Genomic DNA, 25,616 nt, shown 5'->3' with positions numbered 1-25,616 from the left:
CAGGAATGAAACAGGTTAAAATGACTGTATGGTTAATGAATACCCTTTAGTTTTGTATCAGTAATTCCATAAATAAGCTAAAAAGTAAAAACATTTAGCAAATGCAATATCATTTAATTAGCACTGAAGACTACAAACAGGAACTAAGGGGAACACCCAAACAAAACTACAGGAGATATACAGCAGCTTTAAATTTAAGACAAAACAACATACATATTAAGCTAGCCCAACCACACATGTAATTTGTTCTTTAGTGTTTTGGAAGGGTGGTTTTTGTTTAAAATGAGCAAAGGTTTTGTAAAGGAAAGGCTGAGGATGATGTGTTTTGCATTTAGCTCTGAACAGGTGCTAACCACGCATACAAAAAACTGTCTCTCTAAGTTGTCTAACTGTTTTACAGTTGGCCACTGTAAAAGTAAGTGCCAAGAACACTAGTAATTTTTTTTTAAAATAGTTACCTACAACTAAAGCATTATCTGAAAAAATGACTAATTTTTATATTTACTTATTCTTTCTTTCATTTCCTCTGAGCTTGAACAATGAAAGTAAATTGTTCAGTATCATTTATTTTTACTATGTTTTTAGTAGTTTTTATTTTATTCTTGATGCACTAGTGCAATGCTGATCTGTTTGATCCTTGACTATTCAAAGACTTTTAAAATGTTTCCATTTGAACATATTTTTATTAGCTTTACAATAAATTTTATAAGAACTTGTTTATAACCATTGCTGAATTTAAGGTCAATTTTTACATCCCACTTAAGCATTTTTCCTTTTAATATGATCTTTACAAGCAAATACTACACAGCATTAACATCTGTTTAGTCATTGTTTTCTTTTGGACACAGGACAAAAGTCCTATTTGGGAGAGGAAACAGCTTGAAAAAAAGAATTCATCTACCTCGGACTCACCTTACCCCAGTAGTAGATTATATGACTACAGTCCTCTGCACAAAGAGCAAAAGACTCTGCAGGACAGTGGTATAATTAATGCAGGGAGGCAGGAGGGGTGCAAAAAATGGTAGCTCTGACAGGTGTGCAAATCACAGTTGTGATCAGGCCAACAACCATAAGCTGCCGCTGCCTCTATGTTGCTACACTGCTGCCACAGGATCATTAATAACGCATTTGGTGTAAAATCATATTCTCTGATATAGTGTTGCTAGTATAATTCAGTTCACTAAGATGACCTTACTATGGCCTAATACTACAGGGGGGAGAGGGGTAGCTCTCTCTATATTCTGAACAGAAGAGCCATTAATCTATCATATTTATTTGTATTATACTAGCACTTACAGGCCCAAATCAAGATCAGGATCCTACTGCACTGGAAGCTAACTAGGAAGCTACCACGAAGGAAGAAAGAGTTCTTACATCAAACAAATCCAAGGCCTTGTCTATACACACTTTTCTGAGGTAAAACTGTATACAATTTGTGGGGACTCTGGGGTCCTTACACAAATGTAAAAACACAGTTTAAACTGCAAATGGCCAGGTGTACAAGCCATTCTTGACTGGTCTGAACCTCCGGAACAGTATCAGAAGTACAGCTGGATAATCTGGTATTATTTTGAATTAGTTCTCTGTGAACCAGTTCACTATTATAGGCAGATACAGTCCCAAGTTTTTTCAAGACTCGCATCTGGACGGTCGGCCAGGCATCACACACTGCACTGCTTCTCAAGCCTCCCTCCCCCAACAACAGAGTAACTGGCTGCTCTGTTATGCAGCCAGAACTCCGCTGCTCCAACTCCTATTGCCAGCACTTGACCACAATGTCCATGGCTAGGGCCTCTGGAGGTAGCCCTCTGTTGTTTTTAAAAAGCTGATTATTTTTTTTCTGTTGCTGGTAACTGAACAGGCTTACTTGTAGGTGGGATATGGCAGGTGGGACATGACCACAGGGGCTGTGGGTACACAGCTTAGACCCCTCCTTCTGTGTGCCTGGAGGCTGACCAAGGACTCCGCTGCTACCAATGGAAGAAAACTGACTAGGTCTTAAAAAAAAGCAAGTGAGAGCTGCTCCAGAACCCCCAGCCACATGTAAGTGGGAGCCCAGGCAGCCATCCACTCACCACCTGATCACTCCTCAACATCTACCCCCAATCCTAAGCCTGGGACTTGCAGAACCCCAGTCAACTGCCACCAATGTAAGGAAACTGACCAGTTTTGAAAGTGGCAGAGAACTGCCCCCTGAACCTCTAAGGCCCAAACACAAAGCAGCAGGGGTCCAGGCAGCTCCCCTCCCCCATTGCCTGGCCACGCTTCCAACCCCAAATCAGCCTGGGATGCACCAAACCATGGTCAATTTCCAAGAACTAAAGTAAACTAATGAGTGGCTTGGGGAAAAATGCTCTTTAAAAGTTGCAAAAGTTTTGGTAGCTCCAGAGCATCAAGCTCCCTGGGAACAGAGAAGCCCTACATACACATCTAGCCAATCCCGCTGAGGGTAGAACTACACAGATTTCAGCAAAGTGCAGGAAAACGTCTTTATTGAAGTCAAAGTTAGCGAGAAGGGGGAGCAGAAAATTGCAATTGATCTGGGTACTCGCTATCACCCCTGGTTATTTATGCAAAGGCACTGCATAAAAGGTGACCATTCTACTTCGAACTCTTAGCAATGTGTGTGCAGACAACTGAGTCAGGACGAATGTGACCCAGTTTCCAATCAGTGATATTCTCAGAATGGTACAACTGCTGTCTTTCTGCACCCACACACTGCAGTTTTAAAAAGCTGTATACAGGCTCAAGTTAGCTGCATTGATTTCACTAAGTTATTTTAAACCAGGGATGTCAAACTCATCCCAGACCCTAGACTGGATCCAGACCACAGGGGCTCCTCCTGGGCTAGACTCATGGCAACTGCAGCAGGTATGGTGGCAGCAGGGAACTTCCAGGGACAGCAGCAGAGACCTGGAGGCAGCAGCAGTAGTAGAGCAAACAAGGACTGTGCCTGTGCAGCCCTTACCCACTCCTTGCTGCCAACAACCATGTCCATCAGGATCTAGGGACCCACAGTTTGTCAGCATGCCATGTTCTACTAGCCTGGTCTCCCAACTTCTTATCTAAACTAGTGTCAGGCCAGATGGAACAGTTCCCTGGGCCAGATCCAGGTCATGTGTGTGACACCCCTGTTTTGGACCTATCTGAGCATATACAACAAACTCGTTTGTGGAAACAAACCCCATTGAATATTCTAACTAGAATAAAAATTTGTGTCCATTTTACAAAATGGAAATTGTAGCACAGAAAAATTGATGTTTTACCTGCACTGCATCCTCCCAACATAACAAGACCACACTTCTTCTGTCTGCCATTTGAAGTACAAGTCTTAGACTTTATTTTAAGGAATATGTGATCCTATACTATTTATAGGTATAAGAATCTTTATCTGAACATATAAAACCTGATTCAGGACCAACAAAACAACTTCCCAACTCCAAGAGCTCTTTATCTAATGTTAAACATAAACCCCTTTTTGGTTATAAAACTAGTTTATTCCATAAATCCATGTTATGACTTTATTAAATTGAAAGGTGGCTTTTCTATAAGTGTGTGGTCTCAATCCCATTAAGCAAAAGGGTCATAAGCAGATGACCGCCACTGTATCAGGGCACTTTCCAAAGAGAGCAGTGGATGATAACCTTAGTGTCCCAGCCAGCATTTCTTTTCTCACTACAAACAGGTTATAAAGTCCAAGGCTGTATATGTACAAGCCAACATTGTGTTTTGGTTACATAGAACTGTAATACTTAATTCAGTATTTTTAACATGCTTTGGGAAAACAATTTGATTGGATTCTGTCTGTATCTAACTGGTTACAGAGATGGTTTCTCTTCTATAGGCAGACAAGGTTCTTTGGGTGAATCTGATATCTTTTATTAGACTAACTTAAATAGTTGGGAAAAAAAAATTAAGCAAGCTTTTGGGTTTAAAAACCCTTCATTTCTGCAGAAACTTCCTCAACCTGACAATGGGTTTTTAAACCCAAAAGCATGCTTAAAATTTTTTTCCAACTATTTAAGTTGGTCTAATAAAAGATATCAGATTCATCCAAAGAACCTTGTCTGTCTATGTCCTTAGACCAACAGAGCTACAACCTACAGCCCTTTCTCTTCTATATACATTATTTTTAAATAATGGTACTTAACATAAAAGGACCCACGTGCTCAGCAGCACAACCGAGGCAAACTTACTCTACAGTTTCATGTCAGGGAACTCAATGGTGTTGCAATCAACCAGCTGTTGGAAAGAACTTAAGAAATCTGGGTAAAACTCCCTTTCCGGATCCCAAGCTGCTGACACAGCCTTTAAGAGGGAGGACAGCTCTATACCCTTGCCACTCTAATAAGGAAGATGTCATGAAGCTGATGTTGTGTGGTGTATCATAAGCCTGACTATCCCCACACGCTTTGCATGTGGAACAGGTCAGCGCCTGGCCAGTGGACATGGTCCATTTGCTCAGCACATGCACATACCTGCCCTTCACCAGGCTATAAGCCTATCCCAGAGAAACCTTGATGACTCAAGACAGCCCTCTTACCAAGTATTTATGTAACCTAACACACTCTCTTTGTAGTGAAAGCACACACCAAAAAAGAGGCTATAGCCACATTGCAGTTTGAGCAAACTGTTTGGTGCAAAATAGTCTGACGGCAGGAAAACAGCATATTTATGGCTGAAAAATGGAATTCAACAACAGTTTGGCAAAGATCCAAATCTGAGGGCAGAATGGAATACACAGCCACCTGTTAAGAGCAAATACCTTATTTTCTTTGCACAGAGCATGCCCCTGTATATAGTTGGTTGCTGTTGGGTGGGCTGAAGCTCAAACTCTGCTGATGTTCAAACTACAAATGCAGTGGGAATGCAGAAGCTGAAGTACAAATCATTAGATGATAATCTATTCATTTTGCAAATCTTATAAAACTCAGCAGTATCAAAGATATGGCCCGTGGGGCCAGCAATGGTACATACTGTATGCCACATGCAGGGGCAGTTTTTGAAGTTCACTAAATACAGCCTTGTAACAGGAAACCAAAGGCTCCTTTAACTAGATAGGGGAAGAGAAGAGACTAAAATGATGACAGAGGTAAGCAGACCTCAGGAAAGAGGCGATCTGCACATTGATGGGCAAGACAAATAACAGAGACATGCTGGCAGGTATGAGCCAGGGGCTTCAGGCAGTCAAGCCATGCTGCAGTCAGTAAGCAGGACAGGCTGCACATTAGGACTAGAGAGGCACAGCTGTGCAGGAGCTAAAAAGACACCCAATTAGAAGGGTGTCCAAGGCACTTACAAACCCTGCAGTTTGAGCAAGGGTGGCCAATCCAGCATTCCAGAGGGAACAGAGCTCCCAGGAGGGGAAGAGCTGCCAAAGAGACCTTGACTGGCATGGAGCACCTGGAGACAGAGAGGTGAGAGCCCAGCAGTAAGAGGACTGGCCAAGTGTTATTTTACCCCAAGAAAGGGAAGAAAGAAGTTTTGTTGTAAGCAGATGCTTGCCCTTTTTTTGTTCTAGTTTAGACTAGTGGACCAGGTGTGGCTAAAAGGGATAGCAAGAAGGCCACAGGGGTGCCCATGGGGCATATGGATATTTTGAGTCTTGCCAGGGCTGGGCACAAGACACAGGCAGGCAGGCAGGAACCCAGAGGGTCAAAGCCTGAGTAGCAAAGGTGAGAGGTGGCCTGAGACCATGAAGGCTAGAGCAAAAGCCTACGGGCAAAACAGAGCTAGCACTAAAGTGTTGAGGTCCTACACAGGCTAAAGGGGGACCCAGATAAAGAAAGGGGGCCAAAGCTGGGAAGGCTGAAGCCAGAACAAGGGATTAGAGGCCTGAATAGGCCAAGTATTGCACTCGGGGCAAGTTGCCCTGATGAAGTGTTAACTAGTATCTTTTGCGAGGCAGAGGTGTAGCTCTAAGTGCAGAAGAATGCCATGAATCTAGCCCTCTAGGCCAGCGGGGCCTGAGGATACAGGCACTGAGGGCATGACAAGAGACAGACAAGAGAGAGAGAACATGCCCCAAGGATGGACATGCCCCATGGGGCTGATGGAGATGTCCATCAGCCCCAAGGACAGCCTCCCCTCATTACTTTTCTTTAACATCAAGGCTTGGCAGGCAAGTGAGCAGGTTGAGACCTCGGGAGATTTGAGTAGGGGCTGGACTGGACAGAGGTGGCCACTAGGGGGAATCATGGCAATCCTTAGGCACCATATTGTCATGGGCCCTAACACCACTCATCTAGCCTGCAGACCAGTCCCAGGCCATTCATCTGGTCCACAGGAGTCCAATGAGCTAGATGCCCCAGATTTAGCTATACACATGGTTAAAACACTCTGTGTACCTGGGTGGTGTGTCGCAGAATGGTGGCTCTAACCTGAGCAAGAGAAGACAAAGAGTAAGTCTATAATGCAGTGACTATAGCTTATGCAGCCATACCCGAGCTAGCTTTAGACTAGCTATCTGAGATACCATTAATAGTGTAGCCTTAGCTGCATGCAACTCAGTGGAGGCTGCAAAATCCGCTTAAGAAGAGAAAATACTCCAGTGGTCAGACCATACTGACTGCCGTACTATTCCAGATATGGTGCTAGCAGCACCTGAGTATTTATTTTAAAGAGCTAGCTCTTGCATGTCTACCCTATCTGCAGCGACTGCAAGGCAAAACCTTCCATACTACTAATGTAAACAGTGGCCACCTCTAACATTAGCTGCAGTCTTACTGTTCTCAGTTGAGGTACACTAATTGAGGCTAACTGGACTATAAATAACTCAAGTCAATGCTCAGGGCTTGTTTTCACTGCAAAAATTAGAAGCAAGAGACACTTAAGATGAAAAAGTCCCATTACGGTATGCAGCGCAAATCTGTAATTTAAACACTGCTTGTACTCCATGGCAAGGTGAACTTACACTATACATGAAGGCCATTCTTTCTGTGGCACTTTTACAGTGGATTAGAAATGCTGCCATGACTTCAAATCATTTCTAAACCTCAACTTATTATCATATTTAATATGATAGAAGAATTAATGCAGTATCCCTTTTATTAAGTTAAATCTGGTTTCCTCTGACCACAATATTTCAATTTTCCAAAGATATCTGTATTGATAATGCAGAAGCACATTGCATAAAATGCTAGGGAGAAAATATAATTTCCCCAGTGCCTGGTATTGTTGACTGATATTTCATTACTAAATTTGGTTGCCAAATAGATAATAGAATGAAGTCTACACTTCTCAGTTACTATATCAATCAATCTAGAGGTCCAGGAAGATAACTCTTCATCAATATATATATGAATCATAGTTACTACTATTGTTTATTGTTTGTATTGCCCTAGACCTAGGAGCCTCAGTCATGAATTAGGACTATTGTGATAGGTGCCTCACAAACAGAAGACAAAATCTGGTCCCTACCACAAAGAGCTCATGGTGTATTCAATAAAACAAAAGAGACGGATTGAGAGGAAGAAGTATATAGGGAAACATTAAGAGTGTTATCCTAAACGGTAGAGATTTGAAAAAGAACACTGATGTAGCTTTGCAAATGTTTATGGGAAAACCCCTGCTAAACAAGAAGACCTGTATAAAAGAAAACATGAAGGCACTTGTTTGATAACTTAATCAGATGGAGGTTTGCATCACTGAAAGACTGGAGTCCACTGGAAATTTTTTCTTTGCAACACTGAGACAGAAACGAGGTTTTCTTCTTTTTAGATAAAACCCTGAGCTCTGGAGCAAAATTCTGTTGCAACAGATGGACTGACGAGGAAATTCTATCACCGCAAAAAATCATGCAGCTCACGAACCCTGCTTACGTCATATTTTGTAGGGTATTGTTCGATTTCGTTGTCAACACCACAGTAGACTTTGTACCACTTTCCCCAAGGGAAATTAATACCCAACTTTCATTTAGGAACCTACTCTTGACAGTCAAGTTAAACTTCTCCTCCCCCTCTTAGTTTCTCTCTTCCCAGAACTCTGATTAATTCTCTTTTTCTTTGTATTTCCACCTTGCAATTATTTATTTATGGTTTAGTTATGTCAGCAAACCTTTTAGAAGAGATCTGCCCATATCTACCCCTGATATCTTCAGCAGGTCTCTCAACATTAAGTTATAGAAGTCTTCTTGATGAAAACATCTGCTTCAGATTATTTCCCTCAGATTAGAAGGATGTGAAAAAATACATCCTACTATTTCAGATACAGTAGGATGCATTCTTTCACATTGAATCTCATTTAATGCCTATATTTCTTAACTATCCAGATCTCATTGTGTGACATTTCCAACCTAGCTAATGCTACTGTCTGTCTTGTAAATTTAAGTGGCCGTACTACTATCACTCTCTATTCCACATCATTACGACAAATAAGAACAGACATCCACTCCAGCAATTCAAATACTTTCTTTCTCATTTATCATTCCCACTTGGTTTAAAATATTTAAGCTAGTTTTCAATATCTTCTCTAATATTCCTAAGTCGATGTGAAATATTTTTTTTAAAGCAAGATTTCCTGAGTTAATCAAATTCCTATTCAGGAATTCTCTTTTTTTGTTGTTATGTATGGCACATAGCAGAATGCCATCCTGATCCATGCCACTACAGCGATGCAAAAAAAAAAACTACATTAAAAAAAAAAATCCATACGTTTCCATGTTTTCTTTAAAACTGGAGAACCACCACACTTCTGGATATACTTGCAATTCAACACATATATTATACTATAGAATCAGCATTTTTTTCTATTGCATCCAGTCTCTGGAGTCTATAGGACCTCCCCTTTGCCTGTCATTGCCAGTATCTTTAGAAAAATGAATTCCATTGCACATGCTGAGATGATGCCCACTCACACAGTCAGTACTTCTGACAGATGGACAAAGTCCATCAATCACTTTCCATTTTTTTATTTCTATACACAATATATCTATCAGCTACATTTGATCAGCCCATCAAATTTAAGTTATGACTGAGCAAATGAACAACTACACCAAGATATGGTTAGAGCTAGACAATGCATTAATTATTTCTGCTAAAAAAATCTGATCTGTAGTTTAAAAAAAACCCCCAAAATAACAACAACAAAAAGACAGGCCTTTATATAAATGGATTTTTTGATCTCCAGAAAATATGGGAGCTGGAGACCAGTAGCAATACCTACACTGTAAGCTAGAAGCTAGCATAAGATGCTTCTAACCAGAAAAGAAAAGCTTGCTTACAATTCAGACAGTGGAGAATTTTTGTGAGACACAGCCACACAAGACTCAACAGTTTCCATCTTCTCTATAAGCAAAGCTGGTAGCACAACTTATTAAGCAAGGGTACAACACATGTAGCCTACCAGAATAATACCAGCACCACAGTGAGTTGGCCACATAGTGATCTTCATACAGTTCCACATGAGGGGGGAAAAGCATGTTCAGGAGCCATAACTACACCATCAGGACTTACTCATGTGAGGGATGAGGGATGGATTGGACTCAAGTACTTGAAATGGCACTGAGCATTGGCAGGCTGGGGCTACAGGGCAAGGAGATTCCCCTGTGCCCCTGTCTGGGTTTAAGGGGACAGTTGGGTCCCATCCCCTCCACCCCCAAGATAATCCTGATATTGTTGGAGTGACTTTACATCAGAAGTGTAACATTCCCTACTAATGAAGGTGCTGTCTTGTAACACTTGTAAGTGGCGCTCAATAGTATTTGAGTGGTGCAACCCTTACTGAAATCATCTGATATGATCTATTATACAACCATTCTTAATTGCTAAATTATGTACTGGAGCAAAACTTTTTCCATACGACATATAAATACCTGCATTTTTTAAGAATTTTTTTTTGGAAAATTTCAGACAAAATTATTTTGGTAAGCCCAAGGCTACAAAATCATATACTTTTGTGCATTTTGAATTCCACTGATCCTTTCTTTAAACAGCTTGTGTACCCTCTAAATTACAGGGAAAAATTTAAATTTATCAAAGGTAGTCATTTTGTCAGAAACATATATTTTATCAGCGAGGCACTGCAAGGTGGACTGGATCAGGTTTTGTGATGATGGGTGTCAGAGGAGGAAAGAATCTGCTGCTTGGATTTAGAGCATCGCTAGTGCATAGTGTGCCCTATCTGTGGGCAGGACTGTCACTCACACATTGGACTGAGCAGCCAAAGAACTCATTGGCATATACATCATGCTCTGCAAAGAGTGACAGTGCCAACTGATTGATCTTTTGCCATCTTGTGTCATCTTTGAGAAAGCTCTGCACGTACTCAGTTGAGACTTAAATTTTAGCAGTTAAATCTTCCAAAGATCCCATATTCACAGGTATGTTCCAGGAAGGGTCTAAGCCAGTGTTTCCCAACCAGTGTGTCATGGCACAAAAGTATGCCATCAGAAATTAACAGGTATGCCACAGAATGTTGCCATGGCAATGAGCTACAACAGGTATGAGGATAGGGAATGCCTTAACAGGTGTGCAGCGGAAAATTTTTATTAATGTAAGTACACCTCGGGCTAGAAAAGGTCAGGAAACACTGGTCTAAGCAAGACTTTAGCTGCAGCACTGGGGTAGAACCAGATCTGACAGCAGATAGCTGTATCTCCTAAGCCAGGGGTAGGCAAATCTACAGCACACATGGCACAGTCAGCCTCTCTGTGGGTGGCATGGGGCAGATTGGGAGTGAGCAGGCAGCACAGAGACAGATAGGGCAAGGAGGAGAAAGCAAAGCAGCAGATCGGGCATGGAGCCCAAGGCAGGGAGCAGTAGCAGATCTGGCAGGGAAAAGGGATTGCAGTGGCACTCAGAGAGGGCATGGGGCTTGATGTGTGGCATGCCTGCCAAAAAAGTTGGCCCACACTGTCTTATGCTATGAATGACCCCTCTGCTGACCTCGGACAACATGCTGCAAAGCAGGTGCAGAACTCAAAAGTTGAGGCATTCAGAATCAGGTGTGCAGTACAAAAAGAGACAGACCAGGCCCTAGAGCAGTGGTTCTCAACCTTTTTAGATGCAAAGTATCCCTCTATAAATTTAGTAGCACCCCATTTTAAAAATGAATTTCTTTATTACAGTGCATAAAGGTAACAAACACATATAAGCACAAAGAAAAGACACCCCTTGTCCTTGAGTACTGCAACTACAGCAGGCATTTCCTTTACCTGACCAACACAGAGACTCATAGATCTGATGTCAGGGATCCCACAGGATGCTCAAGAAATGGGGAGATGGTACCATTGAGCTGGCAGCACCTTTGGCACAGAGAAGCCAGAGACCTGGGCAAGTAAGGAAATGGAAGCTGTGCCACAGCCTCAGTCTCAACCAAAGCCTGCTGCTCTGGGAGGAGCAAAGGAGACCTCTCTGCACAAATCAATGAACAGAGGAGACCTGGGGGCACCCTCTCTAAATCAGCACCAGGGGCTTATGCCCTCCTAGCCCACTCTAGCTATATCACTGGGACCTCTGGTTAGACTGAGCTACAGCATCAGGCCCCTGCCTACAGTAGCCACTTCCTGGTCCAACCCTGCAGAACATCTCCTGGAAACAGAGGTATCTGAAGTAATTCCATCTGGCAGCAGCAGTAGTGCAACATCCTTTAAAGGGTCTTGTAGCATCCTGGTTGAGAACCTCTGTCTTAGAGCGAGTAAGACGAGACTGCAACTGTGATGGTAAGACAACTAGGACTGAAAACTAGGAAGGACAGAAGGAAGGAAACGACAGAAAGAAAAAGAAATAAATCCAAAAAGAAGCCAACAGAGAATGAAGTGAGACTTGCTGGGCAAAGAGACTGTGACAAGGAGAATGGGGAAGCAGTACACTGGAAATGAATGAGGAACCCAGAGTTGGAATTAGGCTACTAGTGGGAATAAAGGGGAAAGGAACTGGGAATGGGATAACAAGTCTGAATGGAGACTGGAAAAAGGAGCCAAGTATGCAGAAAAGACATAACTGAGAAGTGGACAAGTTGAAGATGGAAAGCAGAAAAGTCTGATCTGTGAAAACCACTAGCAGAAGTTTCTCATCCGCGTCCAATGCTGTCGACAGAGAGGATAACAACTAGTACATTTGATCCCATTACCCTAGTAGCAGAGTGGATTAATCCAAAAGTTCCAGCCATGCAGATTTGTTTGGCTGTGAATATTATAATGCTACGTGAGACGGTTTATGTTTCTACTGTCCTTTTAAAATCCAAGAAAAATCACATAAACCCAAATTTGTAAAAACAAACAACCATGAAGCTTCAAAGTAAACCCTCCCCTTCTCAGTTGCCTGTGCACCTTTTCCCGTCTCCTCCTTCCAAACTCATAGGTATTAAGATTTACTATTTTTCCACAGGACCATACCTCACTGAGTCTATAGGACAGACAGGAGTCTGGGGATGAATCAGGACTGAATAGTGAAGACCACTAATGTTTACAGGACCACTGCTTCATGCGTTTCAGAGTAGAAAGATTGCAGTAAATAACGCAGGGTGTAAAGGGGTCAGTCTCACAATTAAGGTAGTTGACTACTGTCATGAAGCACCGGACTGTATTCCTGCCTCTGCCATGGATTTCCATGTGATGTTGCTCAAGCCAAATATTCTACAGGCGGTTACTACTTATTTGTTATGCATTCTGCATGCCTGACGGGATCTGATCCATACAAGCACTAAGCCTTCTCTGTGCTTCATTTCCCAAATTGTTGAACGGGAATATTACCTATTAATTTCACAAGTGCTGCTGATAAGCACCACAGAAAAGCCATGGAAGAAATTAATTATTTTTTTAGACTTTTGAATTCTGTGATACACTAAAACAGAAAAAAACAGACCACCTATTCAGTGAAGTAAATATTATACTCTAAATAAGGCAGAGGACCTATGAAAATGAGTGTGCAATCCTGCAATAACGATGTTATCATGCATATATACAAGGAAGTCTTACTAAGATTATACCGGTAATCTTGACCCTGACATTTCCCAATTTATCTTAGGTTGCCTGTACAAGAGCTGGGAGGCTGTTCCGACACACTGTAAGTACAGTGCATCAGAGCAGACTCGATTAATCAAGTCTGCTGGAGTGTGGCAATTACTGCACTCCAGCCAGCCTCCACTTCTCGTGCACTGGTGTCCCCCTGCTTCAAATTGACGATGGGGGTGGCTTTAACTAAAGCTCATTTGACAAGCTTTAGATAAAGCACTTCTGCTACCATTTTGAAGCATGGGGATGCCAATACACAAGATGCCCCAGGAGCTTTTATTAGAGCAGCTCTCAGAGCCACTCTAATTAAAGTGCCTCTCCACCTCCGGAGGACGTGTAAAGACGCCCTCATTTTATAAACTTTATTTTTCATATAAAATTTGTGCATGTGTGCTCAATAGGTATTTTTGCACCACAACTCACTCACAGTTTCATAGTAGTTAGGGGTCAGAAGGGACCTGAATAGATCATCTAGTCTAATCCCCTGCCACTGGTTGGAGCGCATGCTGGGGTCACATGACCCCAGACAGGTGTTCATCCAACCTCTTTTTGAATTTACCCAAGGTAGGAGCAAGGACCACTTCCCTAGGAAGTTGGTTCCAGATCCTAGCTACCCTGACAGTGAAATAGTGCCTCCTAATCTCTAACCTGAACCTATTCTCTAGCAGCTTCTGGCCATTGTTCCTCATCACCCCAAGCACTGCTGGGGAGAATAGGGCTCTTCCTGTTTGCTGCTAATCTCCCCTAATGAATTTGTAGACAGCCACCAAATCTCCCCTCAGCCTCCGCTTGCTGAGGCTGAACAGGTTCAGGTCCCTCAGCCTCTCCTCATAGGGCCTGCCCTATTGCCCTCCAACCAAGCGGGTGGCCCTCTTCTGAACCCTCTCAAGGCAGGCCACATACTTCTTAAAGCACAGTGCCCAGAACTGGACACAGTACTCCAGCTGAGGCCGGACCAATGTCGCGTAGAGGGGGAGCATCACCTCTCTGGACTGGCTTTAGATGCCACTTTGGCAGCACAACAAAGGGCGGGTGCACAACAAGGTGCAGTTGGCTTTGCTGGCTGCGGTCTGGCATTGGCAGCTAATGTTCATCTTGGAGTCAATAATGACTCCAAGATCCCTTTCCGCCGCTGTGCTCACAAGGGGGCAGCTCCCCAGCTTGTATGTATGCTGTGGATTCCTTCTCCCCAGGTGCAGCACCCTGCATTTATCTACATTGAACCCCATCCTATTACCATCCGCCCACCTCTGTAGTCTGTCTAAGTCTAATTGCAGCCTCTCTCTCCCTTCGAGCGTGCCTACCTCTCCCCACATCTTGGTGTCATCGGCAAACTTGGACAACGTGTTTTCCACCCCCTCGTCCAAGTTGCTGATGAAGATGTTGAACAGTGTAGGCCCCAGGACCAAGCCCTGGGGGACCCCACAGTTCACATCCTGCCAGGATGTTCTATAAAGATCCCTATGACGTGAAGTTCACACTAAGCATTTTGCACTAGAACTAAATTTCAGGCACAAGCAAAAAGTGTTGTTGACAGCCTAATTAAATCAATGGGAAGTGCATTTCCCTATGTTGTAAAAGGCACTGAATAATACTGAGTAATGAGAGGTATTACTAAATCTGCAGATGATATTAAACTGGGAGGGATCTACAAGCATTTTGGAGGGCAAGATTAGAGTTCAAGCTAATTTTGATACACTACACAAATGTTATTAAATAAACAGGATGCAGTTCAATAAAGAGAAAAGTAAAGTACTACACATATGTACGAGTAACCAAAAGGGAGAACTACTGATTTTGCAGAAAAAGATCTTGGAGTTACAATGACTCAAACTGAACATGAGTCAACAATGCCCGAGTTAAAAGAATTGAGGAGCAAGGAACAAGAAAGCAAATACCATATAGAGACACATGCAAGAAGTAATTCTTCCATTACTTAACACTGTGTCCAGTTTTAGGCACCCCATTTTAAAAAGGTATGAACCACTGGAGAGGATCATAGAGTGCAACAAAAATGGTAGGAGGTAGGTGGGAATTGAAGCCACCACCCTGCCACTGAAGGATGGTCATCCAGTGCATGAGACCAAATAAACTGGACATCCCTAGGCTAGACAAGCATATGCCAGTGATAGCTCAGCTATAGTGAAGGCAGAAGAGCACACTAGATCAGTGGGTCTCAACCTTTTTAGGCTTGAGGTACCCCTCAAAAAAATACCAGCTTATTCTCACTCATTTTTGACTACAGAAAAAATAAGAAAGTAATTCTTCTGTTGCAAAGAGTTTAGAAAGACCACAGAAGGTCAAAACATTTTTAACACTACAGATTCCTATTTGAAACCTCTGGGTTTATCTGGAGAATCATTTCCTAACAGTGTTAACGTTGTGCGGCACTGCACCCTTTAAAGGATCTTAATGCATCCCAGGATGCTGTAACACCATAGTTGAGAATCATTACACTAGATGAGTGCTTTTCAACCTGTGGGAGTCCACAGACTATGTCTAAAGAGTCCACAAAAGATAACCATGATCAATCAAAAGTATGTGATTACCCACACTTACAATTCAAAGGGGTCTGTACCACCATTCAAAATTTTTTACGGGTCCATGAACAAAAAAAAGTTCAAAGTCACCACACTAGATGACTCTCAAGGCCCTTGACAATTCTTTTTTCTAACATATCTACATTTTAGTAGTAAAACATATTCAAAAATAAAAGTTGGTTTGAACTGGCCTTGTATAAGGGAAAAAATGTTCACGATACAGAATATTTCAGAGGATTCAAGCATCTTTTCATAAGCCACAAGAGAACCCCCCCTCCACGTGGACACCCAACCTATCCACCCCAGCTACACACAGATCCCCTAACACCCTCATACACACCTCAGCCACACACACACATGCACATGCCCTACATCCCACCCCCATCATACCACAAAAACACCCAACACCTTCCCACACACCCCACCATACCCCCACACACATACACCCACACCCCACACAGACCCCTCTCACACCCACCTGTACCCATAAACAACCCACACCCCAACCACACCCCACTATACCCACACAAACCCCACACCCCCCCATATGCATCCCACACAAATGCCACCTATACCCCCCTACCCCACCTCCCCATATAATAAATATGAGTAAGACTTTGTTTTGAGCTATTACGCAATTGCCTCTATTATATGCACTATGCCAGGGTAGGCAAAATACGTCCTGTGGGCTGCATCCGGCCCACCAAGCAGTTTCATGCAGCCCGCCGTGCCCACCAACAAATTGTGCTCTGTCCAGTCCTTCCACCCACAAAGGTGGGAGTAAGGCACCCACATGTACACACAGCCCCAAATATACCCTGTTGTGCCTCACTCCCACCCTCATGGGCAAAAGGGAGCAGCCCAGCCAGCAGGCAGCTTCCGAAAGGGGCTGCTGCAGCCCCCAGAGACCTGCTTTGTTTCCCCAGTCTCCTGCTGGGTCCAGGCAGCAGGTAGGGAAGGAGCAGAGGCAGAGCTGCAGCTGTGGGGGGAAGCGCAGAGCATGAGCCTGGGGCTGGCAGCAGCAGAGCCCGTGCCATGAGGGGCAGCAGCACGAAGCTTGGCTGGGCAGCGTGCAGGTGAGGGAGAGTGGGGGGGATGGGGGGGGATGTGGGAACCCCCCCCACACACACACTCCCCTCTTGGTGTACAACCCTGGCAAGTAGTGGCAGCAGTAGCAGCAGGCAGGGTGCTCAGGGCACAGGTGCCTGGCAGAGCACAGCTCTGGCCAGTGCTGCACATCACAGCAGGGGGCGCAGCTTCTACTGGGCCATCTGTATTGCTGGCACTCCCTGCCACTCAGGCACAGCTCCTGCACTCACCAGGCATGGGAGGGAAGCCCCATGCACTGAAGCTGAGTGCCTTCCCCACCCCACAAGGGAAGGTGCCTAGGGCTTCCCTCCCATGTTGCGCAGCCCCAGTGGGGAAGGCAGCTGGCTCCAGCAACTGGGGCTTCTCTCCCATGCCCAGTGAATGCAGGGGCTGCGCTTGAGTGGCAGGCAGTGCTGCCCCTCACTGCGATGTACAGTGTGGGCCAGAGCTGTGCCCCGAGTGCCCTGCCTGCTGCTGCTACTGACCCATTGGGGGGGGGGGGGGGGGGGGGGGGGGGGCCCTCCGTCTCACACCCCCCACAAATGCCACACACTGCCCCCAACATGTCCTAAGGCCCCCTGCACACAGCCACACCCTCACAACCCCCCTCACACACACTCCCACCCACACCCCTCCACAATATACAAAACTAAGAATTTATTTTTGAGTTATTATCCACACTGCCCTGTTGCATTCCTGTAAATCAGTTATTGGATCAGTATTGACTGATGCTGTTGGTTAATAATTAGCTATCTGTATCGGCCAAGGAAATCTTTATTGGTGCACCCCTACTGTACACCCAATGCACAAGGCTGGTCCACAGACTGGATCAGGCTCACAGACCCCACCTCCCCTTCCTTTTTTCCCTCCCCAGCATACCTGATCTGATAGCTGCTCTAACAGTCTGGGATCCACACTGCATGAGGTACAGGTGCCAGAGTGGTTGGAATAAGTGGTGCAATCCAGCCAGCAGCAGCTGCACTGTACATGGTGGCCACCCTGGCCAGACTGAGCCACTTGGCGCCTGCTCTGGGACACATGCCACACAGAACATCCAACTCCAGCCAGCCCGGGATGCGTGCTGTACATGGCTGCCATAGCTGCATGTGTGCAGGCACGGATCCCAGACAGGCTCGAGTGGGCACCCCATGTGGCATACTTCCAAAGCAGCTGAGGCAGGCACCACATGTAAAGGCAGGGCTGCCTCCTCCCTGTCTCTAAGTGCCTCTGCACAGGGGCTCTGCAGAGGGCAGCAGTTGGCTGGGATGCTGGGTACCTCAGCATGGCAGCTCTGCAGTGTGCAGAAACGGGGGAACAGGAAGTCCTGGGCTGTCTGCTCCTGTCTCCAGATGCCGCTCCCCTATGCACCAGCCAGCACATGAAGCACCAGGACATGAACAGCACATGAAGCACCAGTTAATTTTGTAAAACAACATATATACGTAGCTTTATCCTGATTGAAGAGCAACTAGAGGAAAGCTTCTATTTCATAAAAAGAACAAGCTGAGAACAAACGTCAGCCTGTGTTTGTATGTTTTATCACTCTCCCACAACTTGTAAATGACAGATGATCTTTTAGACTGCTAGACTTTTGGGCATGCAGTAGGTTTTCCAGTATGTTTGTCCAGCAGCTAATGCAATGATGCCATAATCAAGATGGGTCTACAGAAATAAAAGCTATATTATATATTATATGCTGCTATGTTGTCAGTCTTCTTGTCTATTGATAACCCGTGATACTACATGTTCATGCTTACATTAATACTATGTTCTTTACAAGAAGAACTTTTATAAATGATGCTTAACACACTGCTGCTGCAATATACAAGAGTGAAATATTTACAGTTCTCCAAAACAGCTTTATATTTAAGAAACTTATGGAGGAGATAAACATGAACTTTCAATAGTTAACTGAAATACAGCTTGAACAAAAACTGCATCCTTCTTTAATCAGCGAGAATGGTTTCTTCCCTTTTGCATATTATTACTTTTCTTTCTTTTCCTCACTCACAGGCAAGATGCGTCTACCAAGCAGTGAGCAGAGTGCCTTTCAAATGATAATATTTTTTATTAAAAAAGCAGGATGACAAATAGTGGACTAGGGCATGAAAGATATTTGGATGTTAATAAAAAGCACAGAGTTCTAGGAAATCGCAACCTGCAGATCTGGATGGTATACCATCTTACGGAATGAAAATTGGCTAAGAAAAGAATAATCTGGAATGGGACAGCATGTCAGAACAGTTCTGTTCTATTTCTTGGCTCCTCAAATATTAATTTATGCTCTGGAAATAAACCAAACATTACATTCATGATAATACTGAGTTGAGAACTGAAATATACTCAAGAGGCTAAAAAAAATAGCATCTTGCAAAAAAGTAACATCTAGGTAAATTTGTTATATGTATTCTAAACTGAATAAATACATTTCAACACATAATGGGAAACCAAATATTAATTTTGATATCAAGCTTACCAAAACTTTAAATCTAGCTTTTTCTTTTTTTTATATACATGTGAAAGCAAATATTAGCATCTATTTTTAGCAGATGAAAATCTGAATCTTCCTTTTTTATTTCTGCAAACCCTACACATTGCTAGCAGTCTGAAAACTGAGGTAAGGTGCATCATTTTTAATGCACAACTTTAAGTTGTCAAAGATATCTATAGACATGGCTAGAAACATTTTGAATTTGTCAAAGCCAATATATGACAATAACTTTGCCAAAAATCTTCCTCATTTTCCTTCCATTATACTTCAATGTTAGAATATCAATTATGGGATAAGATTTTAAGTTCTTTGGGCCCATAGATACACTAGCTCTGTATGTGCAGATTTGTATATTCAAACAGACACATCACTTAAGCGACGAAATACCATGGTGACAGGAATGAAAAAACAATCTTAGTAAGGCTGTGTACAGATGTTCAGTCTCTACAGGGAGAAACACTGTTCTCCCACCACTGAAAGTTATTCAGTGCAGATATTCAAGTTTATTCTCCTGGAGCAAAAATGGCCATTCTGGTGAAAAATGCCTGGCAAACAAGTAGAAATCACTCCCAGGAGAATTTCTCCCTGGAGACTGAACATCTTCAAACTTTTCCCCAGCAGCAGCAAAATGGAGACAGAAGAAAGGCCCCCATATCTTCCCCAGACCAGGGTCAACCAGGAGAGGACAGGAGGAACACCCACTAGCTGTTCTCCCCCCTGTTTCTCACATCAGTTCCCAGTGTGAGAAGACAGGGCCTTTGCCCTGCTGCTCCTTCTGCTTGGCTTGCAGCTATTGGGAGCCAAGGTCAGGGATCAGTGTTGTCCTCTGTCTGCTTCACCTAGTCCTCCCCAGCCCCTCTCAAGTCAGCTAGAAGAGGAAGGGAAGCCAGATAGACTGGGAATGAGGCTTGGGGAGGCTCTCTCAGGGGTAGCAGGACAAAGCCCTCTCCTGCTCCTCACACCTGGGAGTCCCAGGTGTGTGGAGCAGGTGAGGATTTTTCCCCCTGCTCTACCCACTCAGATCCTGGACACCAGGAGCCAAGTGGAGGAATAACATTGCAAGCTCTCTGCCTGCTTCTTCCAGAGTCACCAGGGTGAGAAGTGGGCTTTGCCCCACTGCTCTAGTCCCCTAGGAATGGGAAGACTGGAGCAGCCCAAGCTTTCTCCAGACTAGGATCACCTGATCTGGGGGAGATGAAAGCAGTAGTGGAGAGAAAACAGTTGCAGAATGAATAGGTATACTGTTCCCTCTCCCAGAATCATTTCTAGCAGTGGAAATTTTCTACTGCCTGAAATGAGCGTTTGTACATGGCCTAAATTTTTCTGTGCTGTTCACCTAATTAAATCATCGAATATATCTTTTCCTGTGCCTATATGGCCAAGACAGCCCAAGTAACCATTAACATGGGTGAGATTACTGTCCGTGTATTACCAGAGCAAAAGTAGTCTTCCCATGCAGTGATATGATAATAAACAAAGGCAAAACAACCCCCCAGAAGAAGATTACTTTATCCATGTATACAAAGCAATTTTTCCATTCATTGGATCTATATTCACAAGTGGTTTTTGCAGATACTAGAGCCAGCAGGGACCATTAGACTCATCTCAGTTTACCTTTTGTCTAACAGAAACCACAGAATTTCACCCAGTAACTTTTAGAAAATGCATGTTTAACATTAGTCATTGAGTCACATAGTTGTTATTATTTGTTTGTTGTCATGGATGGAGTGCGAGATTTAAGAGGCAACCTTTACAAGTTTTTAACATGCCACTTCCCCTTATTTTTCAAAATGGAGTGGAAGGGGTTCATGTTAAGTATTGACAAGAGGGTCTTATACAATTCCCAGTGAAATAGAGCATTTTCAGTTATATCGATGACAGCTGAAACAGTTGTCAAGAACTGTTAAATAACGTGTATAGGAAGTTGGGACCCTGATTTTAAAATAGGAATTGAGTAGGTGGCATTATAGGTTTTCCCAAAGCTAAAGTCTGCAACTTATAGAAGCCAAACTATAGGTTTAAAAAAAATAAAATAAAACAACTAAAGAAGTTTTTAAAAATTACAGTAGATTATTTTTTTCAAATTGCTGCAGGAATTAAGGGATCTAAAGAAATCTAAAAAAACCCCACCCTAATTAATAGATTATATACCTAAATCTCCATTTTTTGATTTTTAATTGAAATATAAAAATCTTTCACATCTCAGTCTTCAAAACTTGAATGAGGCACTGAATGAACAGATAGTTCAAATACCTTAACCATCAATGAAACGTTCAATCATCTAAAAATTCATTAGAATTTTCTAAAAGCTCGGGGGGAGGGGGAAATCGTAAACAAGAAAAATCTTAGTAGCATTATGTCACAACCCAAAGGTGTGATTTTGTTTTGTGTGTGCTTTGGCACCACTGAATTATTTTCCCGCCAATTTGTAGCTTTCTTTGCAGTGTGCATTTCTTCTTTGCAGCACAGAAATGCACTTTGCAAAGAGTTCCCGCCATTTGTATTATAATTCGAGCCCCATTATTGGCTTGCGTGAAATTATTGACAAGTGCTGGGCGGATTGGCTTGCTAGCCGTATAAAAGGCTTGAGTGGTTTCCGCCCAAATTGGAGGACTCCACGAACACCAGGAGGAGGAGACTTCACGCTGTGTGAAGATCTCTAAGCGCTGCGGAGCCTATCGGACCCAATGCATTTCAAGCAGGCAACAGGGGTCTGATCAGCCTCTAGCCTCTCCCCGTCGCCGTTCGCAATCCTCGACGTATCCCTCTCCCTGCGCGCAGAAGGATCCACGGAGCCTCAACAACTCCATGGGAGTGATCCGAATATTGTCTGAGTCCTCAAACGAGGATTTAAGCAGAGCTGTGCCTGGGAAACTGTCCAGCCTACACCGCGACCATCTTCGGTGTAAGTAAACAATCTTGAATCAACCATTACGCGTCCGTAACTAATTCCAGCGTGTCGCCTGTTTTCTCCGACCCAGTGTGCCCGGGCTGCTGGCCACAACCCGCGCGGCACGAAAAAGGGCCCAGATCGCTCCCAGCCCGCACAGCACCCAGTTTTTACAAAGTGACAGATTACACAGTTCAATGCATCTTCTCCAATTCCTGAGATTCTATAAATTAGGCATCCAAAAGTTTTCAGTGCACATAATTTCAGTACCAACCATTCCCCTTAACTTTTATTGATAATCAGAATTTTTGAGGCTTTGGCCTTTGACACCACTGCAGCCTTACTTAACAAAGGCTTTGAAAGTTTCTAAATTCATGCCCTGAGAGACTCCCTAAAGAAAGCAGCAGGAGTCCCAAATTAATTCCTCCTCTTGCTTACATCCTAAATGTTTTAAATGTCTTCTGTTACTTCGTCACACTTAAACATGGTCATGGAAGTGGCTTTTATGTCATTTCCTCAATAAAAATATTGCTGTTACAGCTGCTCAGTTTTACTTAAGATGTGGAACTACTGAAAGTGATGAGGATTCAATACTGCACCATAGTTACAAAAGATGAAACAGTGCTGTCTGTTTAAAAAATGTTAGTAGATACCATGTAACAAAAATAAACAAAGGAAAAACACAAAACAAAAAAACCCATCACTGGTAATGCTGCCAGCCTGCACAACCACTGTGCATCTGAAATGCTCTCTCTTCTCAGTATTGCAAATCTAAGGCAAGGAAACTGTTCTTTGGAAAAAATTAGTTCGGTCCCTCCACCACAGGTTTTGCAAGTGCAACCTTCAGGGCATGTGCTTATCAGTCAGCAAAACCAACAGTTCACCAAGTCACCATCACGCCTCAGCCAAGACACGCATACATGACTAATGAAATCATTACAGATTACCATCCCACTACTCACATTTGTTTGTATGCTAGTAGTGCTTAGAGAGCCCAATTGGGATCAAGGCCGCATTATGCTGGAGGCCATATAAGCATATGTAGAAGCAGTCTCTGTCCTCAAGAGCTTAACCTCCAATTAGGCAAGACAGACAAAAAACAAATACACAATACAGAGGCAGAACGCTGTTGGTAAACCTCAGTCCTTCGTAGAAGGGGCTTGTCTTCCTCACCATGCACAGTGAACAGCTGCCTCCACAACCCTCTTCTACCACTGCTCTGGTATGTCTTGTCCAACTTATAAAAACAGAGGCAAGAACTAAAAGGCTCCCAATATATCCAAAAACCAATACAATGCTGAACACAGCGAACCACAGCTGGCCACTCCTACCCCCAGTACAATACCCCTTTGGTTGCTCTTCCCCGAGGTGCTGGAGGAAGCAGATGGCTTATTGCCCCTCTGGTTTGAGAAGCTGAGAGGTGACAGAACAAAACAGCTTTTATTCAGAGAGAACATTTCTTCGTTGCCTTTCAAAAAAAAATTCTTAAAACCTACCTGCTCCAGAACAGATTCCACTGACCATGCACCATCACATCTTTATATTGCATGATCCTGAACTGCTCCAGTCTACTTCAGAAAGCAAGTCCTTCGGAAAGGGGAACATGTTACTTGTTTGGAACAAGCCTCCACTGTACAGCACTATATACACATTTGGCATTTTACCAGCTCTATTACTGACAAATACAATACAAAAGCTCTGTTTCACTTAGTCACTCCCTCTTGCTGGTAGTCACTGGTTCAATTAGAAACTCCCTCTCCCTTTTCTGACCCCTCTTTCATCCTCCCACGTTTCTTACATTATTGTCCTCCTCTTTTTCCAAATCCTATAGAAAGGAAACAGCAGCAAATTCAACTGGATTTGAAAGCAGCATCTCTGTTCAGATTAAAAGTTAACCGATTTATTCAAAGAGCTTGCAGGAGTAAACAAGCTCATGTGTGTGTAAAACAGCAGTTTTGATTCTGGGAAAAAAAGCCTCAGCTAGTAAATATCATCAAATCACTATCTACTCTCAAAGAATCAAAAATGTACAACCCAATCTGAAATGGATAACATTTTAATGCATTTAAAACCCCTGCAATTGTGCCATGCACAAAAAATAATCAATCCAGAAAGCAAGTCAGTAATGATACAGATTTTCTAAGGGATTACTGTGTGTGACCATAAAAATGAAGATGCTTTTTACGCAGCCAACTTTCACTGTAGTTATCCTATGTGCAGGATGGCACTGTCAAAGATTTTAAAACAGAAAAACCAGTATCACATAGTTATAATAGGAGCGATTTTTATAGAGCCCTTTAAGATGATATGCTACTGCTTTTTGAATCAATATCTAATAAATATACATAAGGTTGGCTCAAATCTGCAGTGCAAACTGCAGATTTTCAGACACTTACCTCATCAACTGAAACAGATATCAGCTTGAAAAATCAGCATGCCAACAGAATCTCAGTCCCTAAAACACAATATAATTTGGCTCAGCTATTGTGATTGCATTGGGAATGTGCAATGTAAGGCTCTAGTCAGAAATATCTTTATCCACCAAAAGAGGAAGAAACAACAGTTGGCAAGTAGTAAAAATCATATAAACCGTTGACAAAATTAGCCAGTTAAATGATTAGTAAACTTTTAATGTTTGGTTATAATCCAAACATAACTCTAAAATATCATCGAGAACCATATTTCTGGCTTAAAGTAACTGTCTAGTTATTCAATTTACAAGAATAGGATTTTTTTCTAACTGCTATACCAGCAAAACTTTAACCTGGGATCTCAAAGCCAAGCTCCATTCTCTCACTTGTGCATCACCACCAGTAAACACACTCTGCAATTGAATTATTTCTCAGAAAATAATCCTACTCACTTTCCCACAGCTATATTTACCCTGTAATGCTAATCAGAGTAAAAATGTATTTTCAATGGATCAAATTATGACCATTAAAGAGGAGCAGACACCCTTAATTAAGATGGGGATATTTTTAAAGCAACTTTGAATAACTGCAGTTAGTTTCAGACAAAAGCAGAAAAATGTACACTCTATGAAGTGGTAATTTATTTTAAATAAACCTGTTCTGCTTTTTTTTTTTTTTTTTTTTTTTTTTTTTTTGCTTCCATGGCTCAACTCTTTAGAATCCACAAACTGAGAGAAATTAGAAATGGAACAGAACTGTTTGGCTAATTAGGACATTTTCCTGCCAATGTGAGATTGTCCTCTATAAAGTACTGCCTACAGTTCTGTTCCGAGTCCCAAACTTCTACCACATTTAAAGAACAGAGATTCTGGTCCTTAAATGCACCTTCCAACTCTGAAGTGGAAGGAAAAAAACCCTAAATTTGCATCACATGGAAGCAGTCTCACATGAATCTCAAAATCCTGAAGCATAACGGGTCTTTTTTGAACTGCCAGCATTCCATGCAATGCCAAAACTGCATACTATAACAGAAATTGTGAATGAGTCAGCAGGGAAGTGGTAAAGGGACCAAAGTGAACTTGCAAGGGTGCCTCTACAAAGAAGGAATGTTCTTAAGAGACCAACAAAAAATGTCTTGCATTCAAAGCTTGTCTAACTTTATCCCAACTACATAATTGGCACAATAAAAGCTATCACCCTAAGAAATCTTTGCTTTTCACTTAAAAGACCAGCAAACTTCATT

General features: G+C 42.9%; 1 protein-coding gene across 3 annotated transcripts in view; it reads right to left on the bottom strand.

Moving 5' to 3' along the window:
• RBPJ (recombination signal binding protein for immunoglobulin kappa J region) overlaps positions 1 to 24,417 on the bottom strand; it is a 76,381-nt gene extending 51,964 nt beyond the window's left edge. Inside the window, exons 1-2 of one of the 3 annotated variants that reach the window (XM_006027498.3) lie at positions 24,359 to 24,417; positions 23,459 to 23,549 (exon numbers count right to left, since the gene is read on the bottom strand). In XM_006027498.3, coding sequence (XP_006027560.1) covers positions 23,459 to 23,511 — 53 coding nt within the window. In that variant the 5' untranslated portion in view covers positions 23,512 to 23,549; positions 24,359 to 24,417. Of the gene's footprint in view, positions 1 to 1,867; positions 2,074 to 23,458; positions 23,550 to 24,358 lie in introns of those variants that run through there. The other 2 variants (XM_025208721.1, XM_025208720.1) reach the window with 2 other exon arrangements.
• Positions 24,418 to 25,616: the final 1,199 nt, after the last annotated feature.

The sequence above is a fragment of the Alligator sinensis genome, unplaced genomic scaffold (assembly GCF_000455745.1).
Source record: "Alligator sinensis unplaced genomic scaffold, ASM45574v1 scaffold183_1, whole genome shotgun sequence".
NCBI lineage: Eukaryota > Metazoa > Chordata > Crocodylia > Alligatoridae > Alligator > Alligator sinensis.
The sequence above is the reverse complement of the archived record's forward strand: the minus strand, read 5'-3'. Positions and strand labels throughout refer to the sequence as shown.